This window comes from Bactrocera neohumeralis, chromosome 2 (genome assembly GCF_024586455.1).
Source record: "Bactrocera neohumeralis isolate Rockhampton chromosome 2, APGP_CSIRO_Bneo_wtdbg2-racon-allhic-juicebox.fasta_v2, whole genome shotgun sequence".
Taxonomy (NCBI): domain Eukaryota; kingdom Metazoa; phylum Arthropoda; class Insecta; order Diptera; family Tephritidae; genus Bactrocera; species Bactrocera neohumeralis.
The window spans coordinates 39,621,618-39,642,191 of NC_065919.1; the positions used below are offsets into that span (position 1 = coordinate 39,621,618).

The window sequence follows — 20,574 nt, forward strand, 5'->3', positions numbered from 1 at the left end:
ATGTGTGTCAAAGCCAAAAGAGTATTTTAGTATCAGTTTGAAATAGACGAGAGAAATCAATGCCAGTGGTAAAACAGTAATAAGTATTGCACTTAACTTTATTTGGATTCGAATTTGAGAAAGCCGCGAAAGCACAGTTCGGCAAAATGTTTATCGCATTGGATCAAACCAACGCTTTTTTCTCAGGTACTCTGCAGCATGCAAATTTATTCTCAAAATATTTTTAAATACTATGTTCTATGCATGGATGTGGTAACTGCCTTTAAGGGTTATATTTACACAGTTTCTGAAAAAAGAAAATTTTCGAATTTTGTTTTAGTTTATTGATTCAAAAGTTTGTACTCATATTATGGTATCTTTTAACTGTATTTTCAGACTTAGTATTAGTAAAAATATTTATTTGGAAATCTGATCTCCGGGAACTCCTCTCAAAAAAGACGTATTGCGATCACTACTATATCTCTGAACTGGATCCTCTGAAATTAAAAAAACCAAACAGATTTAGTTAAAGTAATATTAAATCTAATAATCTCAGCATAATTTTTGTGGATTTCGGTGTTGATTCGAATTTCTAAGTTTTTGTGTTAATGTTGTTTAATATATTTATGTTGAGCTGAGTCGATTTTGCCATGTCCGTCTGTCTGTCTGTCCGTCCGTCTGTCTGTATATATACGAACTAGTCCCTCAGTTTTTAAGATATCGTTTTGAAATTTTGCAAACGTCATTTCCTCTTCAAGAAGCTGCTCATTTGTCGCAACTGCCGATATCGGACCACTATAACATATAGCTGCCATAGAAACCGAACGATCGGAATCAAGTTCTTGTATGGAAAACTTTCACATTTGACAATGTATATTCACGAAATTTGGTATGGATTATTTTCTAAGGCAACAATGTAATCTCCGAAAAAATTGTTCAGATCGGATTACCATAGCATATAGATGCCATACAAACTGAACACATAGTTACTAAAAGAAATGCACCTGTGAAGGGTATATTAGCTTCGGTGCAGCCGAAGTTAATATTTTTTCTGGTTTTAAGACAAATATTGACAACAAGTTGAATATGTTCCCCCTAAAATGTTACTGACAAAGACACATCACCACTATGAACATTGATTACTGATATTAAAGTACATTTTTTACTGAGTTTTTATATCATTAGAGAACAAAAACAACGTAATAAAGACAATACTCAATATTAATAGAGAGATAATCAAACTCTTAATGATTAGCCTTTAATGTTAATGATTTAAACCATTAATGTTAATTTTAGTGATTGGCTGAATATTTTTGTCATGTGTTAGTGTTTAATTTTGTTCTCTATAATATGTAGTACAAACTAAAGTACTTAGGTTATAAGTAAACACATATTGAATTCTCGGTCACTATGGCCCAGCGTCATTGTCGCCGGGTTAATATGCTGATACTTTCTACTAATTGACCGTTTTTTGCCGCGTTGTCCATCATTATTCAACAGTAGTTTAGTAACTCATTTACTTAAAATTACATCCTTATGCTGGCAGTGAATGCTAAATCAGTATTTAAACCTATATATAAGCTTGATTAATTTCAACAATTTTGACCGATCGAGAGTTTCCTTCATACTTTTTATAAATACGTATATGATGAGCCAGATACTTCAAAGCCTGTCGCTACAGTGCTGTATTCTAGATAAATTAAAAACTTAATGGGAATCAATTCATTCTATATGAAACATACTCAAAATAAAAAAAGGTTTCCGTATAAGTCCCTGATCGTTTAGATTGTATGGTAGCCATATGCTATAGTCGTCCTTTGCCTGCGGTTCTGACAAATGAGCAGTCTGCAAAAGAAAACTTTTGGTTAGCTTTTTCTAACCACATTTTTTTATAATAAACAATTCTCAAGTCGAATATGTTAAGAAAGATATTTTCCGAAGATCTTTAAATTTATATCGGTCAGTTTGAATGACAGCTACACCCCATAGGGGAGCGTTATCGGCGATTCCGAAAAATGAGTAACTTTTGGGGAGAAAAGGAGACGTGCTAAGTTTCAAAACGATAGCTCAAAAACTGAAGGATTCGCGTATATATAGACAGACAGACATGGCTAAATCAACTCAGATCGTCACGCTGTCCTTTTATATACATATGTATATACATACATATATGTATGCTACGGTGAAAGCCTAATATACCCTGTTCATGGTATACAAACTGCTTTAAGCGCAAATTAAGATATATTTGTATACTGTATAAAATATATATAGATCTTTATTCGGCTAGGAACAGTTTTTCCTTCTCTATAATAACCAAAAAAATTCCGGCCAAAAAACAAAGCTGAAACACATCGAATATATAATTGATTAATCGGGATAATAATTGCTAAATTATGCTAAAATTATATAACTGGTTGATGTGAAATGCAGATTTAACATTATAAACACTGAAATTTAATATTTGAAACTAAATGTATAGTTTGTAAATAGTGAATGATCTTAGTATAAAAACTACATATGTAAGCACAAACATACATTTTTGATATTCTGCACTTTTCATGCAAAACTTCCTTTATATTCTTTTCCATAAAATTTTCACATTGTTGATGTTATCTTAATATTTCTGTTCCTTTACAGATAACCCATACTACTTCTACAATGACAGCAAGTCGCCGCGCACGCCGGACTCTCAGAGCTCCAATAAGACGTTTTCCATATTCAAGCGTCGCAATTCGAAAGGCAGCAGTCCGCGGGTCATCATACCGGAACAGACGCGGCTAATCACTTCAGCGAATCTCGACTCGGCAGCCACAATGGCGTTAGGCAGTCCGCGTGGCAGTTTCGGCTCTCTGGGCGGCTTCTCACAAGTAAGTTATGGCAGTAAATGAATGATAAAGAAGTGGTTTAATGAAGTTCCGTTAGTTGAAGATATTTACAAGCTACACATATAACTCATAGAGTCAAAAAACTGTTTACAAATCATAAAATGTCAATTACAGGCAGCAGTGTTGCCTTCCGACTTTATAGTTTGTTTTTCTAACATCATTCGCCATCTGTTTGTTTGTATTTTTCGCATTCATCTATTGCATCTTGACAATTTTGCGTTTGACCGGGTGCACCATTCACACACACATACCTATGCACATATGAATTTATAAACATCGGGTGTGTACTTATGTAGCAATCTTTTGAAATGCAGCCATTGATGTATCGTCAGCGTTCGTCGAACTCACACTCGGAGACGTTCCGCGAACGGCTGGGCTCCTACAACGAGTCTAATGCCTCGACGTGCGGACTTGGAGGCGGAGGCAGTGTCGTCGGAGGTGGTGGTGCAGGCAGTGACTTTGATGATGTCTTTTGCATGTCACCCTCAAGGTGAGTACACCGGCCGTACACTTGGCCCTTTATGCACACAAGTGTGTATGTATTGCTAGCTGATGAGTTGTTGACAACTGTGATGAATGCAGCTGTTGACATTTGCGATTAATTTGCTAATCGTGCATCCGATTTTCATCTTTTTCTTCATCTGCTTAACTTCTACTCATGCCTCTTAATAACCGATTCTTACTGCTCTTCTCCTCGTGCATCCACACGAAAACCACAGCAAACATCATCACACGCTGCCGAACAGCAATGCACGTCGTCACTCCTTCGGTAATTGGCGGCAGGCGAGCGAACGTCATCACCACAAGAGCACGGGACTCACCACACCGGATGAGGTGCCGAATATGATGGCTCCACGACCGCCCGTCTTATCGCCAAACAAATATCGCGGTTTGCATCGACGAAGAGGTGAGTGAGATACTCTACTTTATTTGCTGCTAAATTATTAATATTAGATTATCTAGATATATATGTATGTACATAGCGACAAGTGTATATAATATATTTTATATGTAAGATAGTGAAAAATATTCGTACTGTGAGAAGACTTAAGAAAAACTTCTGTGTAAATCGGGAGGCAAATATTGCGACTAAAGAACTTTGCTTGTTACAAATAATTATTATTATGAATATAAGTGAGTATGGAGGAAATAACTAGAGCAAGGCACCAGGGAAACAATTGAGCATCTCTTGTGCACTTTAGCGAGATTATGCTGTAAGAATTTGGGTCCCCACGGTATGATCCACTAGAAGAGGTATCGATAGTGTGTTCACAGAGTCTGTTGTAATTCGCGTCAAGCGCATGCATCCTAAAGGATAACTACTCCTCATGGATCCAGTAACTGAACTCCATCTGGTATCGCCAAAACCAAAAACTGGTCTATGTGTGGCTCACTGGCCTACTAGACTACCCTAACCTTGCTATAGGGGAATGTTGGAGAGCAACATATTGATATGGGGACCTGCCTCTCTTACTTAAATAAATTTATAAGTACCTATTAAGGATGTGCCTTTCTCATTTCCACCAGAACTGAGCTGGTCTATAATTGGAAAATCTTCTCATTCAGGCTTCAGGCTTGACATAGACTTATTATTTCCAAAAGTCTACCTAGTATAAGCTTTTCTTCAAAAAAATAGCAATTGCTTGTGTATTCATTTGCTTCGTTTCGAAACAGGCTAGGTTTCGGGGCTAATGCTCGCACTTGATCGGTTGAAGCACTAGTCCTTCCATATACTACACATAGATCAATGGACCCTACCCTAAAGCTCTTTATAACATATCAATTTCTATTACCTATATAAAACACCTCCGGTTGGGACAAACTACATCTCACTGTAATTCAGTTAAAAGCGAGTATTTCAATTGAAATTTTGTGATGAACGCAGCTAAGAAGCATTTTTCTACCGTACTGGTGCTGTCTCTTGATTAGCGCTCACGAAAGCCTTGTGCTAGATCGCGAGAGGTCAGTGGATCTTCCACTAATCCGAATGTCATTGGAGAGAGAGTGTTCTTCCTTGCAAGCAAGTCTTGTCCACATATGGCATACATCATTCGTAGTACTGTACTTGTAAGCACATATACATATATGTATGTACCTTTTCGGCTATTTATAATGCAAAGATTTTCTAAAACAAACAGATAAAATCTCACTCATGATTTCGTCGTCCCTTGGCTTTAGGTTATGGGATTAAGAAATTATCTTAAAATAAGATAAATCTTAAATAAAAGCAGTAAAGTTTTATAAAATCCCAAAATGTTAATTACTTATCGACAAATCTAAAACTACAGATCGCAGTTATCTTCTTCAACTTTTTTCTCTAAAATATGCGCCAAAATCTATATTGGTCTACACCAATAAAATATTGGCTTTAATAGCATTATCTTCTAGCTGAAATATATTTAATACACTTAGAAGGAAGAAAATTTCCTACTATGAGAGGAGTTTTTCTGTTAGTTTGATGGTTTCTAACTATTATTTTGTTTCTGAAGGTATACCTAGTTACTCTCTGAACCCTAAAAAGATTGATCATTCTTGCGTCCTTCAACAACAACTTAAGAACTATCTATAATTGATGTACACTGCTATATTATCGTGATGAGCAATATACACTTCACTTTGCACTGATCCTCAGCGACCGATCGCCAAGTCGGTGTCGTCACAGACAAGCCTTTGCGTCCAGCCGCTCCACTGAAGTGTTTTATTGAAATTTTATGCGCAAACAATTTAAGCAATTGCCGTTCGATTGAGATACACAGAGGCGCTTCTGCATACTAAAATCGCAGAACAAATCGACAACACGCGGCCAGAGCGACAGCAGGAACAACCTGCTCGCGGTCGCTGATGTTGTAGGCGCCAGTGAACGCATTTTGTTACAGCTATTTATGCAAAGTGTAATCAATAAAATTAGCAACAACAAATAAATTAAATGCCAGTACACATACACATTCGTAGGTGGCGGCAAACGTACACATAAATTTGCACACACATACACTCGTCGGCGCATTTTTCACCTAGCAGATAGCGGAAAAAGGAGTAACTCGGCTGCCGGCAATATTTGAATTTATTGTATTTGCAGCTGCTGCCGCAAATCAACGCGAACACATAACAATTTCTTATTTCGTAAACACACACACATACACGCACATGTATGCAGGTGTTTGTGTTGTTGTTTGAATGTTATTTGTTTGACTTTGACAGCAGTAAAAATGATTGAGCGCATTTGTCGTTGGACGAGAATCGCTGATCGCTGATCGCCGATCGCTCGTCGCCCGTCAGTCAGTGTTGTTGTGGCAGGTTAAGGCGCGGCCGCTCAAGCCCCGGTCGAGCCGCGCTGACATGTAGGAAGCAGTTGCGGGCGCATGCGCGAAATTTCAATGAAACTCGTAATACGCGTAAACACACACAAAAAACCAAAAACAACAAATGGTTTGAACTTAATTTACCTAAGAACATGTGCATAACTAACGCCAAAGCAGGCAAATAAATTATAAATGAAAAGCCAGCAACTGGTGTGTTCCATGGGTATAAATTAAAATATGCTCAGTTTATTTTCATTAATTGGTCATTTAAATGCTTCAAATGATTTAATGTTAATTACTAGCAGGCAAAAGAAACATAAAGAACATGGGAAGACATCACATGCGGCACGACAAAATCGATTTGAAAGAATGTCGTGGGATTATTTATGGCCAACTGTGCTTTATTCGACGGGAAATTTCCTGTAGGTGACACTGTAAATAATTCTAAAATTAGAAATGTGTGCGATTTGGTTGACGCCACCAGAACAAATGCAAAAAGTGAAGGAGTGGCACGCAAAAACTATCTTAACCTTATTAGTGGTAAACTCGGCTCGCGTAAGCGGTGTCTACGCCAATAAAGAATAAGAAGATTAGGAGCAACATATGAAAAAAGGATTTTTTCTCACCTATTGATGGAATCTCTATTACGGATTCGGGCATGCGACAATAATTATATTCACTCTGAGCAGGTGTATTAAGTTCGCCACGATGTTTGCAACAGCCGGAAGAAAACGTCGGAGATTCTATTAAGTGTATAATATACGTATAAATGATCAGTATGGTAAGCTGGGTCGATTCAGCCATGCCCATTTGTCAGTCCGTCTGTATATACGCAAAATAGTCGATCAGTTTTTGAGATGCTGATCTGTAATTTTTCACATATTCCCTCCCAATAAGCTGCTCACTTATTGGAATGCCGATATCGGACCACTTTAGCTGTCCTACAAACTGTTGATCAAAATTAAGTCCTTGTGTCGAAAACGAATTATTGTCCAAAGCAATGGCACAATCTCCAAACAAGCTGCTCAGATCGGATCACTATAGCATATAGATACCAAGAAAAGTTATCGATCAGATGAAGATCTTTTTAAAGCCTTTTACATTATAAATTTATCTGCGAAGGAATATTTTTGGTGCACCGATACCAAAGTCACGTTTTTTTCTGGTTTTGTTTCCTTTTTAGTTTCCCCAGTTAGTCTGCGTTCATCATAAAGCTTTAGGATTTTCGAGCATGCTTAAAGCCACTTCATTCATGCATTTATTCAGAAGAAACTTGGAGTTTGCAGTTGTTACAGAGACACTCCTTCAGATATTTGTCATACAAACTGAAAAGTTTCTGAAAAGCAAAATTAAAAAATCCGACGTCGAGATTCCAGGTCATCGTCTTTTTTAATTAGTAGTAAACTAGTTAACTTAAAAATGGTACAGCTACAAATGTATGTTTCGCCTTGCTTTAAAAAACAAAAAAAATATAGATAGAGCTTATATAATAATGACATGAAAGCCGAAACTAAGAACAGTTGATGAAGCCACAGTCGATATTTATTTTTTCACACAGATTTTTTTTATCACAAGTATTTTGGAATTCAAACCCACTTTAAACCAAACAAAGTAGGATTGTCAATACTTTTAGCACAAATATCCGAAAGTTAAGGCAAAAATATGGCAGCTTAAATGGTCGGTTCTAAAAATGACAGTGCAATATTATTTTTATGCAGATATTGAAAACTATTTTGGGACTACAACATGGTAAGCATGACTTAAATTATTATAGACAATTTGTCGATAAGTTCCATGTATACAAACTGCAAATATTGCAAATGGCCAACAGAGGAAAATTACTTTGTTGCTTCTAGCAATATGGTACGAGTAATGTGGCCTGCCAATGGATATTTAATAAACATTTGCATGTAAGAGATTGTGCGTGTATTTTTATTGTCAACTAATTGCACGTACATTTCCGCTTGTAGTAACAGTTGGCAGCACTGTTTGTTTAGCTACTTTGGCTTTAGCGCATTTCTGCAAAGGTGGATTGGCTAAGAGGTAGTTGCTTTCTTCGCTGGCTTATTTATGCAGCATTTTCAACGTTGAACGACAGTCAGCAATGTGACAAACAACAAAATTACAATTTCGTATCGCTATCAGTCCCATGGACGCTAGTAACTGCCATATGCAGCCATTTGTACAGGGCAAACAACACCTTAGCTTATATTCTTACACTCTTGTGCTCATTTCCTTTTCTGTCTTATTGTACATAGTTACTTGGCACTTAAGTAAACAAAGTATCAATTTCTGTGGCAGTGTTGTGAAGCGACGTTTGCTTAAATTGTCAATAATAATGACCATTTAATTATGGACGGACGTGTCAATACGGAACAACGGAAGCAAACCACAACATTTACGAGCACAATTTTGTCGTAGAAATTCTGGACAGGTACCAACCAAAGTGTTGACCAAAACACACGCACACACACATCTTCTATTTATATATATATATACATGTGCTGCCTGGGCAAACTCTTTGGGTGTGTGCGCAGCGGAGAATAGTTTGGCGCGTGCCAATTTTTCGACGTTCCACCAGTAGCTTTGGCTATGGTGCTTGCCACCGTTAAGGAAATGCCTCACCATAAGCGGCAGAAGTGCTGGCTTCTTATGCGCCTGCTTTGGTGCGCCTCAAGCGTGGTGAATATTAAACAATCATTTTGGAAACGCCTTCTTCGCCGCGTACATGTGTGTGTGTATCACATAATTCATAAATTGTTTTATTATTTTCCAAAAGCGCAAGCCGCAAATTAGCGGTACTCACAGTGCTAATAGCCTTCAAGGAATCAGCTGAAATGCTGTCAATATGACTGAAAGGAAACTTCACAGCAAATTCCGGGAATATTGACTCAGATTTAGATGTGTTCTTGTGTATTTTTCTAGCGCATCTGTGCATAACCGCAATCGGCAGTGGAAAGCGCATTTCCGCACAATTTTCAATTGGCGCACCCGCACACACACATGCAATCTAAATGCCGTTGCCGAGTGTGCATGTTGTTTCTAGCGTCTTCAGAAATGCCAAAATCGGCTAAATGTATGTTTGGTTGTGTGTGCTTGCAGCCCCATATGTGGTACTCACCGCATGCACATGTGCTCCATTACTTTGCATTACTTTCCATTTGTGGCCCACGTGTCTACGCCATCGCTCGACTGCCGTGGCCATGGCTGCTATCACGGTGGCCCAACTGGAGCGATTGGCACTCGCACGCAGTCTTCAAAAGCAATTTCTTCAGCGCTGCGCTCTGCTGCCAATACGTTTTGAAATATTGCAGGTGATTTTGGGTCAGACGTCAATTTTAATACAATTACCGCACGTCATTCAATACATCAAAACTGGCGATACGCACACACACACCGCCATAAGGAGGCGAGTATGGCAGCTTGCATCGTAGATTCGCTGATGGCAACGCCTGGAAGGCGCTGCGGCGCGAGCAAATCCGATTTGCCGAATGCTTGTTGTTCTTATTGTTGTTATGTTTGTTATTACGCGCATTTCAATGAAATGTTTATGAACTGGTGCACATATGCATAACTGTTTATATTGCCGTGCACTCACATTGCGTTTATGTTAATGCGTCTGTGTGCGTGTGTGTTTTAAAAGCAACGAATTGTTTGTTGTTTCTCCGCAGTAATGGCTTGCAGTAACGCCAGGTGCGGCTGAAAGGCGGTGGTGTGTTATGGCAAGGCGAAGAATCCATTTCAAAGAACTGCTCAGCAACATCTGTTTATCAGATTTCACTCCAAACACACACTTTTGCCCGAAAATTTCGTTTAGCTTTCGTGGAAAGAATTTTCGTCGATTATACGATTTTCAAGTTACAAAAAGTTATTAAACATATACATACATATATTTAGAATAGGCATTTGTTTAAAATATGTATGAATATACGATAATGTGTCTGTCAAAAGTACTTAAATAAAAGGCAAGAAAAAAGGTTAAATTCGATTGCACTGAAGGTATAACACTCTTCACAGCTGCATTTATATAGCGTAAAAAGGTATAAAGTGAACTTCATCTTGATTGTGGCGGTAATAATCCAGGCCACATTTCGTCAAGGCACCTTGTCAAATAAAACAGTTTTCCATACAAGGACTTGAGTTGGATCGTTATGTTGTAGCTGTCCGATGGACGTGTGAAAATTTTCAGATCAGTATCTCAAAAGCTGAGGGACTTGCCTATTTATACATACATATGTATATGTGTATACTTTATAGAGTCTTCGAAACTTCATTCTGAGTGTTACAACTGCAAACTTCGTAGAAAACTTTGTACACTCTGTTCAGATTATAACTGAGCAAGAGGTGTGAGGCATAAGCCGCTGATATTTACAATTTATTTAATTTATTTTTTTGTTATAGTTGGTAACCTTAACGATAACACCCTTGGCAAGTCAACTATCGATTAAATCACGGGTTAACCGAGAGCGCTACCAAAGAATTCTGTTAAAGTTTCTATGAATTCCTTCAGGCCGAGTTTGCAAATCTAACTCAAACCATTTGTGCTCTCGTGGAGCATAGGACTGGTTCCGTTCCATACAGAGAGAAACGGGTGAGTCGTCTTGATTAGGCCTGCAAAGAGTATGTTGAGTCTGGCTAACGAAGAGTTTAATTTACTTTAGTTTATTCTCGCAAAATGGGCCCACTTTTATGCTCACGATAACAAGTACGTTGTTGGGGAAATTAAATCGGATTTAAATGCCAAAGCCCTGTTAATTCAGCGGTCTCACCCAATTTGCCATGAATCATAGACACAGAATTTGCCTTTGTAAGATTTGGTTATTTTCTTCATATTCTCCATGCAAATGAATATGATACTCATTCATAATATATTTGTGCTAAATTATTGGCTTTTAATAGCTTTCAGCAGATTTTGGAAGGCGAGGTAACTCGTTAACCTCCAGCATAATGCAATGTCATGATCAGGTCAACGACACCGCTCTTATGAATAATAAATTAAAGTGATATATTTTGCAATAATGAAAACATATACGCTTCCTCACTTACGTGGAACCGCAGGCAGGCGTACGGAAACTGCATATCCGTGACTTAAACCTCGCTGCACGCATGAGTCCTTCGGTGACCTTTTTCAGCACTGCCATGTCACGTAACTTACTGTGTGTGTGTGAGTGTGCAAGTTAAAGGTGCTGCGACGAAATCGGCGAATGTAAATGAAATATTAATTCATGCATGCGAACAAGTACGAAGGCATAAATTAACATAAGAATTAATGAATATGTGATGTTCGCAGGTATATAAAGCTATCAACACATACAAATATAGATTTGTGTGTACATATGAACACGGAATTTTTAAATGGCCAAAATAGCTACTATCCGTGTGTGTGTGCGCTTGGAAGTTTCACATACGTCAATGCTGATCTTACCCTCGAAATAACAAGCCATAAAACATGCTGGAGAAATTAACCACGAGCCCAAACAGGGAGTTAATAAAAATGCACTTTTTCGTCGTTTTATATTTTTTATATCTTTTCAATATATTTTATTATTTTGTGCGCTCTTGCATGCCCTGCACTTGTGCTACAACACAAATAAAAAGAAATAAAATAAAAAGCCAAACATTCAAATATTGCGTACAACGTATGGCGATCACGTTCCGTTTGCAACGTAAAAATATGTTTTCTTCCTTTGCTGGTTTTAATCTCCTTTCTTTGTGCCTTCTAGTAATGTACTATACCTACAGTGTGGAGCTGCTCCTTGGCTTTGCGCGCCGCTTCGTTAGGCGGTGAGGGGGAACTCTTTGCGGCACTTCTGCACACTCACTATGGATGGCCGACCGTGGCGGCAACTTGTTGGCGTCTTGCCGCCCATAAACAATAAATGTCGCGTTGGCCTTGTCTTTAGCTGCTTGCCTGCACTTAAATCAAACAGTAGCGAAATTTAAAAAATGAAAATGGCCGGCATATGCATATTTTAAGCGCATTTATATGCTTTTGCATATTTGTTATTATGACAGGCGCATCAAATGGATAAATATGGCCGTTGAGTGTTGCTTGCGTTCGGCACAAACCAGAGAAAACGCACGCGTACAACCAAACATACATATGTATATGTCAGCACCAGGCATACGCTTGCCGCGCACCTGCCTCAGCGTTCCACCGCACTATATGCACCAAAGTTGTGGCAACATAAGCGCGCAACATAATATAGTTTGCGGGAATGCGCGCCGCTGGGTTGGCAGTGTGAGTGTCCAGCTTGTTGCCGCTTTAACTGCGCGCTGCTTCCTTCCAGGCTGTCCGCACACGCCCGCCCGCACCACCACGCCGACAAGTGACAAATTGCCGGCGACGTGTAAATGTGGCATGTTGCAGTCAGTTGCCATTTTCTCTTCAAATTCTAACTGTCAAAATGCCAATTTAGTATTTGCAAGTACAAAGTGTCTAACACCAAAAAGAAAATGCCCCAAACGAAGTCAACGAATATGACAAAAAAAGTGCGTGGCCGCATTTGCTGCCGCGCGCTCCCTTCACCGCCAATGTCTAGTTTTGCAGTTAATTAACTCAGCGCCATTTAAAATGCCATCAATTTGCCATATAACTTCGGCTCACAAAATACAGTTGCCGTATATGTTTGTGGTTATGGTCATGGCTTTTGCTCGCCGTGCGCGCGGCTATTGCGCTCGCGTCGACCACCCTATTTATAGACGGGAATGCTTTGACGCACGATCGGCGCACTCGATTCGGCGCTTTGTGGTTTATCGCCGGTCGTACTAGTGGCTGGTAATGTCTGAGCCGCAAGCACGTACTAAGCGTTCTCGAAAGCACACACTCACACACATATAACACACATGCACAAATAAGCACACTCGCTCTTGACATACGAGCATTCGTTACTTCACAAATAAAAACTTATTTATCGTCTTCGATTACACCTTTTCTTCTGTTCCTTACGAAGCATATTGCAATTTATTTTGTTTTCCTGCTTCGTTGCGGCGTTCGATGTGCGTTGTAGAACTTCGTCGCTTCAGTCCGATTCTTTAAACCGCTTCGTGTAAACTTGGTAGAATTCTAAGCTAAAGTCGCGAAGTACAGCGAATTTCTCTCGCTCGTTTCGGCTGCTCGCCTGCTAACTGAAACGGCTTTCTTGGCCAACTTCGCCGACAGATAAGTGAAGGACTGATTCGCGTTCAGTTGTTCGCAGCGATTGTGCGCGCTTCGTTTTTGAAATGTGATCTTATACAGTACACATAAAGTTTTGATATTGAAAACAGTAAACAATCGATTTTCGTTCGATTCGTGTGTATGTGTGTTAATATAAGCTGTGCAAGAATTTCTGGTGATTTCTTTGAAACGTTTGTTATAGTGTTGTTGTAAAAGATATAAAGAAGATATTTCGGTAGAATTTTCCCGGTGCTTTGATGCAAAGTGCAAGAAAGAAAATGGAGTTCATCGAAATGGAAACCTTTTGTTGTGGTGAGTCTGAATATCCTAAAATCACGCTAATTCTGGAAACTTTGTTAATTTTGTTGAATGATTGTTTATTATAGGTAAAGAAATTCCATGTAGATTGCGTTCTAAATATAATAATGCAAATAATGAAATATTTCTAGGTTATTACCACAAAATTTTCTTTAGAACGATCGATCACCTCTCAGTGGTCAAATTGCGAAATTTAATTTGTTATAGGTGTTTGTCAGATATTATTGTTTGTGTTATGTTTCGGTTGTAGATAAATATAATATTATTATTTTGTTTGGAAAAGTTTTGTCCATAACTGAAGTAAAGAATCAAAACAAAATGTTTCAACATAAAGTTGGATAATGTCTACTATAACGGTTAAAGAAAAGGTATGATTGAACTTCAAATGGGCAGAAATTCAATAAATCCATCAGGAAGGCATATATGTACCTACATATTTGCTCAGACTAACTCACCAATGATTGAGCAATAAACCTAAATAATTCATGAATCTGGTTTTGTTTTATAACTACTACTTTGACATATTGAATAGACTTACTTAAAAGTGATCGAGAATCGGTTAATTAAATGTGAAACGTCGATATTCGTGACAATCTTTTTAAGAATGATCTGGGCGGTGTGATCAGGTGCTTTTGTGTTACTAAGACTCCGCTATTAGGTTCGTTTTGTAAATATGGATAATGATTTCCTCTGCACATAAAGCGCACCAAACACTGTATTTTTGAAGATGTTGCGGCGTCTCAACAATGGCTGGTGGATTATCATCATTCCGAAGCCGAAAATTTTGTTTGATAACATACACATTCAAGCAAAAGTGAGCGATGGACGAACCATTAATTTGATAATAACTTTTGCACAAGATGCATATATTGTTGCAGAATAAGTCTGTGCACTATGAAGTGGCAAACCAAACTGAGTACAAGTCTAGAAACAACGGCAAAAGCAATCAACTCTGAATAAATATGAATAGTACTATTTTCAAAAAAATCCTAAATCTTAGTTAAACTTGACTTACAAGAAATTTTTATAAGTGCGGTAGTAGTAGTTACATAAGTGAATAGTAGTTCTCTCTATTCAAATTGATCTGTTGTATTATTTAATTATCGCTTGAAGTGAAGAATGCTCTACAAATGTCATTTAACCCTACATTAGCCTCTTCAATTGAAAGTAAATAATCACAAACGAACAATTTGAAGCAAAAAGACTACTAAAGTACTTTTGGATTGCCACTTAAGTCAATATTGTGTGTGTGTCCGTATGTTTGTGCTTGTTTGTGCAAGCGTAGTGGGCACTCACAGCTACACCAAATAATTATTGCCGCGGCAAACATCTGAAAAATTGCCGAAAAGAAATCAAATCAATACAAATGCACACCTTTCGATGCACTCCAGCCAACAACAACAATAGAAAATTAAAACCAAAGAAGCATCGTGGAACGTGATGAATAACTACAAACATTACAAAGCATTTTAAAATGCAATCGAAATAAAAAATGAAATATAAGTGCCACAAGAACACGCCGCTTGCATAATACCTCGGACCACGAGTGCAACTCGCAGCATAGGTGTCTGTGTGTGGGGCGCATTCTAATAGTAGTCAATTGAAATTGCGCTCAAGTGTCATTGCTGGCTTTCGAAGGTGCTGCTGCTGCACCACTAACACTTCCAAACATAAACCTTTCTTTTGCGGCGCGCACTGAGGCGCAATATGCGAGCACTTAAAACGCGCCAGTGTTATAGCCGCTATTGGTATGCCAGAGATTTACGAGTACAACACCTCGCGCTGCAGTTGAAAAGTAGAGTACTTCGTGCAAGTGAGACACTTGGAATGCTCCACACGATTACCCGATTACAGGGTGCAGCCGGCATGCAAGGCAGATTGAAATGAAAATTTCAGCAGACTTTGACATTCAGAACGCATATGTTTGAGCATTAGCGTAAGCTCAAATAAATACATATATACAAGTAAAGTAATAACTGTGAAATATCAGCATATATTGTATGAGCTGTAAATATACATATGTGTGAGTAGATATGGTATTTAATTGTATTACGATATACAAATTATTGATTTATTGCTATTTTATTGATCGGTATTTTGGTTTTGGTAACGTGATTCCCAAATTATTAATTCAAATTAAAAATATTAATAATTTTAAAAATACTTTAAATTACGTTACCAATATTGCTATTGCAAATAATAATTGTAAAGCGATCTTTCAGTTAAAACCTAAATAAATTTCAAATTCAGTGCCGATATTTCAATTATAAAAAATATTCTTAATACGTAGAAGAAATATTTCAATTAAAAAGCGTAACAATAATACTTTCAAATGTGATATGTGTCAATATCACAAATTTCAAATGCAATTAATATAAGATCTACGTGGAAACCTCAACATAAAGATATCAATAAAATAAGCAAATTTTACAAATTAAAAAAAAAAAAATTTAAACTGCAACTACGACATAATATTGAGTTCAAGAGTACTTAGGATAGTCAATAAAGACTTCAAAACCTTTAAAGCCAAACGAACTCAAAAGCCCTATTTATACCAATCTACCATATATAACTCAATGAACATTTCTTTATGTATACCAAAAGACCATTTATATCCTGATAAAGCTTTAAATTTGATATCTTTAAATAGATTATCAAATACTATAGATATTTTCATCGTTAAACGCTATGAAAATATCGATAATAGCACTGTAGACACAGGCCCCTAAAAGCGCACTACAATTTATAAGCGAACTGAAAGATAATATTTATTTCTAACTTCCTTGTGATTATTCTAAAAGATCTAAAGCTGGTTTTGTTCATATTTTTTGTTAAAATATTTGAAAAAAGTTTACTAAAAAATATGCAAGCAAATTTCTAGATTTTCAAAATTTTTTATTTAACTGAAAATTTTCTGAAAAACAAGTTCTTGGCAAATATTTTTATTGAAATTATATATTACTAAATATATGTATGTACACAAATATTTAGCATACTTAAAAGTCGAATAAAACTAAGAAGACTGGAGTAAATAAAAATGAAATGTACCTTTGCGGCCGCTTCCTGCGATAACATTGCTACAAAAATATTTGTATTCAATATTTCTGCATACCTACGCTTTCCCCTTCACTTCAATCAATGTCTCTGCCCAAAAAACCCGAATTTCCAATTTGTCACATGTCGTGGCTAAAGCCACTAATACCCGTTGTTTTCATAAACCCCACATTCGTGTTTTCCAAAACCGCTGTCGGCGCACTTCCTGTTTTTCACTAAATGAAGAAAACAAGAAAACCAACAACAACAAAGCGTACGTGCCTTAAATAATAAAAAATTAAATACTTGCATAAGAATCTAAATCGAAATTAAAAATCCGTGCCCATCGCCAACCCAACATGTGAAAGTAAGACTAAAGAAGCTGAAATATTATTCAATTTCAAGTCAAAATCAATTTAGTAACCTAAAACCAGCCGAGCGCAGCAAAAATATCTTTACTTGCTTGACTGAGCTACTCAAAGGGGAAAGTAGTTTTCTTTCCATTTATAAAACACTTACACATATTCACACATACACACGAGCACGAACGCGCCGTTTAAGCGCACACTTGTCGAATTTCCGCGCTCAAAACTTTTCCAGTCCCAAACTCGATGCTTAACCCTTTGAATGGCGCAATCGCACCCCATTCGCTTTTATTCACAAAGAGTATGCGCGTATGTGTGCGTGTTGGTTCATAAAAATAGACACATTGATTGAATTTCCTAGCCGGCGAAGTAATTTAAAGTCTAGACATGAGATCTGGCAGGCAAGTTGGTAAAACAAAAACAGGAAAACAACGAAAAAAATTTCAAAAACAAAAAACGTTTTAAAACCACGCTGCTCTGTAAGGGATAGCCTGTTTGTGGGCAGGCGGCAGTCAGTAAATAAACATCGAGTCCTTAAAAACGGCGCGTGTAGAATTCTAAAAAAATATCAAAAAGCAATAAAACTCCCCCACGAATTTTCACGGCACAAATTCAAATGATCTTCAGCCGTGTTTTCCTGTATGCATATGTACATATGTACGTCTGTTTAGCTGTGTTGTGGCTTGTTTCCATACTACGCTTTTTGTGCCATCTCACATTCGAGCGCTTGAAGCATGCCACCAGATGTGCCGCGCACGAAAGAGAAACGCAGCTGCCGGCCTATGCGCGTGCCTGCAATTCAAAGCGAGATCCAGCGCACAAAACACTTTTATAAATAGCTGGTTTCCTTCGTTTTTTCACTTTTTGCAAGCAACGCTGCATAACGGTTTTGTTTGATTGAAATATCTTTTGAAAAATCACTTCGAAACAACAGAAATGAACCGAAGGCATTTAAGGCGCTGCTAAGTTGTGAGCGAAATGGGCAAATGGAATAGCAAGTTTTTCAATTGAAAACGGATTATTTTCCAAAAAAGACTACAACTACAACTTGCTTAAGTCAGTGATTAACGGTTGGCTTCTTCTTGCTACTGGGCAAAGTGCGAACATGGCATGCGCCATAATAGCACAGATCCATTAAATGTTGCAAGCAACAAATAACGGTACGGGCATGTTGGAACACATACTGTCAAAACTAGATGAAACATATGTGGAAACTATTTCAGCAACAGGCAATCAGTGTAATAAAGCCTAAGTACCGGCTGGACCAAATGCCGCGGAAAAAATCAAAACCGTTTTACATCAAATTGGTACGAACTCAAATGAATCAGGAGGAGTTGGCCATTGAGAAATTGGTATTGTTTCACTATGTCATAGTTCGATTTTTCGAAGATTTTTTCATTGCTCTTGACTTGATATATTTAATGGGAAAATGCATTTTGTAGAAAGTAACAGAACATGGATTCAACCTAAGTTGAAGACCATCTCCATATTATACTCGCTACTAGTTACAGCAAATTAACCTCATACTGAATTTCGGCAACCAATTTCCTTTTTTATTAATTTGTTAAATAATTTTTTGTAGGTACTAGTTGGATTTCGGTCGCATTTGAAAAAATCATAATAAAAAAAAATGAGGAATAGCTTTTAACTTCAAATTATCAAAACAAAATACTTTAATTTAAACTATAGATCGATGTTGATCAAAATGGATAGCCCTCGTCTTCGAGTTATCTGCCAAACAGTTTCACATAACAGTGCTCCCTCCCAAATACATCAGGTGGCAACACTCCTAACATATTGTCGACTTGTTCCTACAGCTTTTCAAACACAACTTGTCCGGCACTTATTGCTACAGCTGCGTTCAATGCATTCAAAACTGTGTGCATTTTCAATGACCGGAAAGTGCGTACATCAACAGAAACTACTCGAACAACAACAACAATGCTGGCAAACAAATAGCAAACTGCACGCACCGGAAACTCTTCATATACGCGGCCGCGCGCACCCTCAACGGAGCAACCAAAACATGCATAACAACACCAATAATGCCAATAATAATAATAACCGCCGCAACCGCAGCACATCGTCGCCATCAAACGCTATCAGCCAGCAACCAAGAGACGTGCGCTATCATTATTGCCACTGCAGCACGTGATTACAAGGGGTTACGGCTTTGATATTGTTGTTGCTGTTGTTGTTGGCAATTGTGCTTGCAATTTGCATAAACTATTCACATAGTTGTCACTTGCTTTCGAAAAGTAACGCATTTTACTTAGTTTGTAGCGCTGCATTCAAAACAATTAACTTTGCCTTAATAAGAGGAATATAACAGCAACAAATATACATTTACCCATTCTCAAAGAAGGCAAAAATGGTTTAGAATTCTTGAAAAAAAATATGTCACTTGAACTTTATGACATATCTTTTCATATACATATATAGTATATACATATATTCTTCATGCATTTCTTCTATACCAAACGTTCCTGTAACGAATCGGCAAATAGAGAAGACAACACGTGTCCACGCATCATCACCCATCTAATAGTAGAGAGCATAGTTTCAAGAACTCGTTTGCGTATGTAAAAATGCACATGTGTAAATAGCATTTACATATGTATATGTAATTGAAGAAGAATGTCGAACGGCAAAAGGCAAATGGCCCACATGCTGGGCCATATCAATACTCAGGCAACTAATATGAGTAGACACTTAAACGTCTGAATGCCTGTCTATGGAATGCTAAAGATAATAGGCAATAAATTATTAAAAATCTGTACTTTGAGTAAAGGCTAGACTGTAAGACTTAAAAACAAACCAACGAGGACACTAGGAGCGTAATTAAATGAAGCATCCGCATCTCTCTTATGTTCAACGTATTTGAGTAGTTCTGTTTTTGCTTTAACATGTAAATTTTAAGACAAAAGAGCAGAACTGAAATATCACAAAAAGAAATCTGACACGAAAACGTTTTCTAAATTCTTTTGACAAAACCAGTTGTATTTCGATTCGCAAATCGGTTTAACGAGACTGAAGATAAGTAGATATGCACTTCAAAGCCAGAAAGATAAGTAGATACTATTTTTGACAAACTACTTCAAAACTATATACGAGAAATGGGTTCACAATATACACACATACGTAAGTTTCAGATTAGTTCTGATTAAACTTCATACATAAAGATAAGGCGATTTTTAAAAATAAAATGAAACGTTAACTTTGCATGCACCGAAACTATATGAGTTTGCAGCGATGCTTTGGATAATAAGCTTTTCCAAATTTCGTGAAAATGCCTTGTCAAATAAAAAAGTTTTCCATATCAGGTCTTAAGATTGATGGGTCTGTTGCATGGCAGCTATATGCAAAAGTAGTTCGAACAAAACCATTTCTGCGGAGATTATAGCTCTGCCTTAAATAATATCCCTTGCCAAATTTGTTGAAGATACTTTTTCAAACAAAATCAAATTTTCCATACAAGAGTTTGATCGTTCAATTTGTATGTCAGCAATAGAATGACGGACTAGTTCGTAAATACA

General features: G+C 37.5%; 1 protein-coding gene across 4 annotated transcripts in view; it reads left to right on the forward strand.

The window, feature by feature from the left end:
* The window catches only part of LOC126754574 (uncharacterized), a 96,799-nt gene that overhangs the window by 51,375 nt on the left and 24,850 nt on the right, over positions 1 to 20,574 (forward strand). For 2 of the 4 annotated variants that reach the window (XM_050466671.1, XM_050466672.1), the window contains exons 3-5: positions 2,617 to 2,846; positions 3,161 to 3,354; positions 3,584 to 3,771. In XM_050466671.1, coding sequence (XP_050322628.1) covers positions 2,617 to 2,846; positions 3,161 to 3,354; positions 3,584 to 3,771 — 612 coding nt within the window. Of the gene's footprint in view, positions 1 to 2,616; positions 2,847 to 3,160; positions 3,355 to 3,583; positions 3,772 to 13,555; positions 13,635 to 20,574 lie in introns of those variants that run through there. The other 2 variants (XM_050466681.1, XM_050466694.1) reach the window with 2 other exon arrangements.